The sequence below is a fragment of the Lactuca serriola genome, chromosome 5 (genome assembly GCF_051521515.1).
Source record: "Lactuca serriola cultivar US96UC23 chromosome 5, Lser_US96UC23_V15, whole genome shotgun sequence".
In the NCBI taxonomy this organism is placed as follows: domain Eukaryota; kingdom Viridiplantae; phylum Streptophyta; class Magnoliopsida; order Asterales; family Asteraceae; genus Lactuca; species Lactuca serriola.
In genome coordinates, this window is record NC_136412.1 from 79,233,937 (window position 1) to 79,241,443 (window position 7,507).

Genomic DNA, 7,507 nt, shown 5'->3' on the forward strand with positions numbered 1-7,507 from the left:
ACCGTTGTAGGGTTGAGCCTGTTACTTGAAGGATTATCTAAGCTTTGTGGCATGTGATTATATTCATGAGGTAGTTAATTGGTATTAGTGGGAGTTTTTCAATAGCCGATGACAAGGTAAGGTCGGAAACCTAGGAGGGCCTAGGAAGTGCTTTAGTGGGTTTGGTTGCAATGTTTAGCAAGTACTTGGAGTACGAGTTTGAGAAGGTGACCTAGAGGATTCAGGATGATTCTTGAGGAAAGTATGGATTGGTATGGATGGTAGTATTGGTCCTGTACTACTAAAAGTGTAGGATCCATACTCAAATTGAGGAGAGTCTTGGAGAATCTAGAAAACTTGTGGGATGCGGATTCTTAGGTATGATCTAATCACTTCTATGATTTTTTTTTCAGAATGGTGATGAGCACACGTGGAGGAGGTGTGGGTACTGGTTCAAGCTCAGGTATAATTCATGCTATGCAGGATGTTGGACGCAAAGCAAGATGGCAAAAGAGGGATAACAAGTCCACCAGTTGGAAAGACAACTCCAAATGGTGTGCTTACCACAATGACTTCGGTCACATGACGGAGGATTACATATATCTAAAAAAAGAAATCAGCTACCTCTTTAGCAAGGGACACCTCAAAGAGATCCTCAGGAGAAAAAGAGAAAAATCCAAGGAGAACAGCAAGGATGGTAACAGGATCCCGGAGAAACCAGGATCTCCACCCTTTAATTCTAAGATAATTAAAGTTATATCATGTGGAACTAACATCTATGGTACTTCTTATTCTCAGGTTAAAAGACACGCCAAGGTCTCTAAAACAAAAAAGGAATATAGACCACGGAAGAATACCCTGGTTAGCAGCGAAAAAGAAATTACATTTGACAAGACGGATAGTGAAGGGATTCAGAATCCTGACCATGACGGACTCGTGATAACACTGTACATGGCCAACCATTTTGTGAGGAGAATCCTTGTTGACAGAGGATCGTCGGTCAACATCGTACTCCTAGACGCACTAAAAAGGATGAACATCCAGAGCAGAAATAATCAAGAGATCCTTGGTCCTCATAGGATTTAACGGGGGAAAAAACACATGATTGGGGAAATAAAGCTACCAATATACATAGAGGGGGTAAACTCTATACAAAATTTATGTGTTATTAACACCTTATATTCTTATAATGCTATACTAGGTAGACCATGGATCCACGAGATGAAAGCGGTTCCATCAAAATATCATCAATGTGTAAAATTACCTACTCCATGGGGAACAATGAAGATCATAGGAGATCAACAAGAATCAAAAGAATGTTATAAAACCTCTATGAAATCTACGACCAAACCTCAGCAAGCATAGCAATTAAGGAAGGGGGTGTTGGATAAGGTGTCTAAGTCCATAACTTATTTGGTATATACTTGACCCGACCCGACATGGTCCATTTGGGTTGCACTTCACCCAAATTATTTATGGATAATATTATGAGAATTGTATACATATATTTTATTAATATATTATAAGTTATAATATATTAATATAAAGTCATGTTATTTAATTAATTTTTAATCTTAAATTAATTATGAATTGATTTAGTGATTAAAAGGAAGACTAATTAAATCATAGGCTATTATATTTATATGGTGTGGGCTAACACTCATTTGAGAATGGGCTTAGCTTATATGGAAGTCCATGGATGATCCATGGAGCTTTTAACCCATGGATCCTTGGAAAAGGAAAAGACAAAGGTTATTAGGGTTTATCCTAATCATCTACACTATATAAACAAGCCTATGTTGCATGAATTGACACCCTAGTGTGTGTGAGAAGTGGTGGCCGATTTCTAGTGCAAAGTATACACTTTCATAAGGTTTTCCAAGTTTGTGGTGATTTGTGATTTCCATTTGAGGCATCCACATTATTGGTGCTTGGCTCTCAAACTCCAAGGAATCAACACTCATCAAAAGGTATGTAATTCATCTAGTTCTTTTATGTTTAAAAGTTCCCCATGACATGCTAGATAAGTTAAAAACCTTGGAAAACAAAATTTTCATGTATTTTAGACAAACATAGACCCAAGGTTTATTAGGGTTGGATGTACACTTAGGAAGTGTTAGAATGCTCATGTAACACCGTAAAAATTTAAACAATTTTTCGCTTTTTAAAACCATAAAGTATCATTCACATTCATTTTTCGAAATATTTTATCAACATTATCTTAATACAAAACCCCAAGATAAAAAAACATATAACTCTGGTGTGCGTGTGTACGAATCAAGCCGGCGACTTCCCGCGGTCATCACTGGTACCTGAAACACATAACACATAACACTGTAAGCATAAGCTTACCGAGTTCCCCAAAATACCACTCTAACACATAATAGCCACTCGAGGCTGAAACTCTGTCGACCCTCTGGTCAATGTGTCTCAGTGGGGCCCTCCAGCCCCAACTCTTGTGGGCCCTCTGGCCCTAACTCTAGGGAACCGAAAGTCCCAACTCTGTAACTCTGAATCATGCATATCACATATCACAATAAATCACAACACATAGATAACATGCAAATACACTGGCATATAACTCTATAGTACTCTGTCACATAACTCTGTTACCACACTAGGTAAAGTATAGTGAGAAGACTCACCTCAGGCGTCTCGGTAAATCTCTGAATCGATGGAAAATATTGCCTAGCCTCCGCCTATTCACATAAATAAATACTCTTATAAATATAACTCTCGAGACTAGACTCAACCTGCCATTGGCACCATCAGAAAGGTAAAAGACTATTGTACCCTCCCTTCTTGTCACAAGGACTCCATTGCTGACCCAACCCTTAAAAGTCAACAAAAGTCAACGGTCCCACTTTGACCCTACTCGCCGAGTGCACCTTGGTGACTCGGCGAGTTCTCACATGTCCTTTAACTCTTTCTCCCGCTTGACACGCCGAGTCCCTCCCTATACTCGACGAGTCATCCCAATCATGAATCGCGGGGCCACCCCGACTCAACTCGCCGAGTCTCAAGAACAAGTCGGCGAGTTTCACCTTGAACTCTAGTCCTCTAACTCCCTTCTGACTCACTGAGTCATCCCCCAACTCGGCAAGTCTACTCACTGATCAATTTACGTGAAACCCTAACCCTACTCGCCGAGTCTCAAGAACAACTCGGCGAGTTCATGCCATGCACAAACTCTTCTGACCTCCTGAGGTCAGATCTGTTTCCCCAAACCATAGATCTGGCCTCCTCAAGCATGAATGTCACGTAAAGTTCGAAACTTGATGCTTGTATAACCACAACAAGGCATCAAAAGGAGATTTAGTCCCAAAAATGGCAACTTAAGGCTAATAACTCCAAACTAGTCCATAAAGCTCCAAGGGTCAAGGTCTCTGGACCTCTTTGAGTCCAGATACAAGGCACAAACTCGAAGAGGGACCATTTGCTCCACATAATCACTCTCCAAAGGGGTTAGAAAACCCTAAATCTAATGATCAACACCAAAACTGAAGGAGGTTCGAACTATTACCTCAAAATGAAGTCTCTGAACTCTGGAACTGCTTGAATCACACCTCCTCTTTGCTCTTGTCACCTTCTTCTTGCTAAACGAAGGGTTCAAGGATCAAAAAGTGACTTCTTCTCCCTCACAACGATTTATCTCACTTAAGGTTCTCTCAAGGGATTGGTAGCCGCAATGGGAGGCTATAAGTTCCCTTAAATAGGCTCCAAACCTGGGGAATTAGGGTTTCATTAAACAGCATGGACTCGCCGAGTCCGGACGTGATCCCGGATGAACATCCGCGACTCTACTCGGCGAGTCTTGGCTCCAACTCGCCGAGTTCCCCCACAATTTCCAAAATAATTAAATAAAATAATATACCTGGGAATTTAGGATGTTACAATTCTCCCCCACTAGAATCAAACTTCGCCCTCGAAGTCTCACTTTGGAAACAACTCCGAACGCTGCTCACGCATCTCGCGCTCCGACTCCCAAGTAAGCTCTGACTCTTTCCGGTTTTGCCACTGAACCTGCACTAGAGGCACCTATTTGTTCCTCGGAACCTTGATGTTTCGATCCCGAATAGCCACCGGTCTCTCAACGTAGTTCAGGCCCACATCCACCTAAAAATCCTCTAATGGCACCACTGCCGACTCATCGGCTATACACTTCTGCAGCTGCGACACATGGAAAGTGTCATGGATCTGACCTAGCTCTGTAGGTAGCTCCAGCCGGTAGGCTACCCTGCCTACCCTTGCGATCACCCGAAAAGGACCGATATATCGGGGCCCTAACTTGCCCCTCTTCCTGAATCGGATCACTCCTTTCCAAGGAGAGACCTTCAGGAGTACAAAGTCGCCGACCTGGAACTCGAGCTTGGACCGACGCCTGCCCGCATAACTCTTCTGACGACTCTGAGCAGTCAATAACCTCTGCCTGACCTTCTGTATCTGCTCAGGCGTCTGAAGCACGATCTCGGTACTACCCATAACACGCTGCCCGACCTCTCCCCAACAAATGGGGGTCCGACACCTTCTCCCATACAACAGCTCAAAGGGTGGCATACCAATGCTCGAATGATGGCTGTTGTTGTAGGAAAACTCTGCCAAGGGAAAATACGTGTCCCAACTCCCACCGAAATCCAACACATATGCCCGGAGCATATCCTCGAGCGTCTGAATCGTCCGCTCGTTCTGTCCGTCAGTCTGGGGGTGGTATGCGGTGCTAAAGTGCAGCCTAGTACCCAATTCCTCATGAAATTTCTTCCAGAATCTGGAAGTGAAACGCACATCTCAATCCAAGACAATCGAGATCGGCACTCCATGCCGCGATACCACCTCCCGCACGTACATCTCTGCCAATTTTTCTGCGGAAGAGCTCTCGCTGATAGCAAGGAAGTGGGCGCTCTTTTTCAACCTGTCCACAATCACCCAAATTGCATCGACTCCCCTAGCAGTCCTTGGCAATTTGGTGATAAAATCCATGGTAATCTGCTCCCACTTCCACTCAGGAACCTCCAACGGCTGTAACTTACCATGTGGTCTCTGGTGCTTGGCCTTAACCCTACGACAGGTTAAGCACCTCTCAACAAACCATGCGACATCCCTCTTCATATAGGGCCACCAATACTCCATCTTCAGATCTAAATACATCTTAGTGGCCCCAGGATGGATCGAGAACTTCGACCGATGAGCATCTTCCATCAAAATGGTACGCGTCCCTCCCACAAACGGTACCCAGATACGACCCTGAAATGTCATAAGCCCCCGGCTATCGGTAACGAACTCCGATACCAACCCGACAACTCGCTCTTTCTTATGGCTCTCAGGCTGCACAGCCTCAGCCTGGGCCCCACGAATAGCATCCAAAACTAGAGTCATCACCGTCAATCTCAAACATACCTCTCGCAATGGGGCGCTCTCCGCCCTACAGCTCAGTGCATCGACTATAACATTAGCCTTGCTCGGGTGATACAGGATCTTACAATCATAATCCTTGACCACGTCCAACCACCTCCTGTGTCGCATATTTAGGTTGGGCTGATCCATCAAATACTTCAAGCTCTTGTGGTCCATGTAAATCGTACACCGAATCCCGTACAAATAGTGACGCCAGATCTTGAGGGCGAACACCACTGCCCCCAACTCTAGATCGTGGGTGGGATACCTTGTCTCGTGAGGCTTCAACTGCCTCGATGCGTATGCTATCATACGCCCTCTCTGCATCAGCACCGCTCTCAACCCCAAAATCGATGCATCACAATACACCACAAAGTCCTCCATTACCTCTAGGAGGGCTAACACTGGGGCTTCGCATAGCCTCTGGCGAAGTGTCTCGAAGGAGGCCTGCTGCTCTGGGCCCCATGAAAAAGCGACACCCTTCCGGGTCAACCTGGTGAGTGGCACGGCGATCTTGGAGAAATCCCTGATAAATCTCCGATAATAGCCTGCCAACCCTAAGAAACTCCTGATCTCGGAGGGTGACCTCGGCACCTCCCAACTCATCACTGCCTCAACTTTGGCCGGGTCGACCAATATCCCTCTCTGGTTAACGAGGTGTCCTAGGAACTGGACCTCTCGCAACCAGAAATCGCACTTGGAGAATTTGGCATAAAGCCTCTCCGACCTCAGAACTCCGAGGATCTCCCTCAAATGCTCCTCATGCTGCTCTCTAGATCTTGAATACACCAAAATGTCGTCGATGAATATGATCACCGAGCGATCCAACATCGGCCTGCACACTCTGTTCTTGAGATCCATGAACACGGCCGGGGCATTGGTGAGTCCGAAGGGCATCACCACAAACTCGTAATGCCCATAACGAGTCCTGAACGCTGTCTTCTGAATGTCCTCATCTCGCACCCTCACCTGATGATACCCAGACCTCAAATCTATCTTGGAGAACCAAGATGCTCCCTGCAACTATTCGAACAAATCGTCGATCCTCGGCAATGGGTAACGGTTCTTGACCGTCAGCTTGTTCAACTCCCGGTACTCAATGCACATCCGGTGTGAACCATCCTTCTTCTTGATGAAAAGGATAGGCGCTCCCCACGGCGAGCTGCTCGGCCGAATAAACCCCTTCCCTAGAAACTCCTGAAGTTGCGAGGATAACTCCTGCATCTCTGGAGGCACAAGGCGATATGGCACCTTGGCGATAGGCGCGGCCCCCAGAACCAAATCGATATTGAACTCCACCTGTCTCACGGGAGGCACACCCGACAACTCCTCCGAGAATACGTCCGGGAACTCACGCACTATCAGAACCTCATCAACTGACCTTGGTCTCTCTGAATCAACCCTCGTATCCATCACATACGCTACAAACCCCTACAGCCCTGCTGTAGACACTGCCTTGCCCTAGCGGCCAAACAAAATGATGACCCAGAACGTGTACCCTCGCCGTACACCGTAAGAACTCCCCCACTAGGGTCTCGTATGGTCACCAGCTGTCGCTCGCAGTCGATAACCGCTCCGAATCTGCTCAACCAGTCCATTCCCACAATGACACAGACATCCCCCATCGCAATAGGAACTAAATCAATCGGGAATCCAACACCGAAAATCTCGAGCTCACACCCTCGGATCACCTCTGTGGCATACACCGCCCTCTCGTTAGCTATGGAAACTCTCAGAGGTCAACTCAACGACTCACGAATAACACTGATGTGCTGACTAAAAGCCAAAGATACAAAAGACTGACTAGCGCCCGAGTCAAATAACACCAAGGCAGGTACATAACTTACAAGAAAAGTACCTACGCATAACATAATATAAGCACAATACATCATCATCAAAATAAATACACGAAATAATACATCCCAACCAAGACATCGGGCACTGCGCGGACGTCCTCCGTGGTCTACTGAAAGGCTCTCCCTCGTGCCTTCGGTGCCTCAGCCTTCACTGGCCGGCTCTCAGTAGCTCTGATGGCAGCAGGGGCGGATCCCTGAGATGCTCCCTGTGCTGATCCCCACAAGTGCGAACACTCTGCCTTCCGGTTTCCGGTCTGGTTGCAGTGAAAACATACTACAAA

The 7,507-nt window shown here is 46.1% G+C and overlaps 1 protein-coding gene across 1 annotated transcript; it reads left to right on the forward strand.

Annotated features, from left to right (window-relative positions):
* The first annotated feature begins 393 nt into the window (after positions 1 to 393).
* Positions 394 to 1,065, forward strand: LOC145049625 (uncharacterized). The gene has a single exon (XM_078998009.1). It carries the CDS (start codon positions 394 to 396, stop codon positions 1,063 to 1,065), a length of 672 nt encoding a protein of 223 aa, XP_078854135.1.
* Positions 1,066 to 7,507: the final 6,442 nt, after the last annotated feature.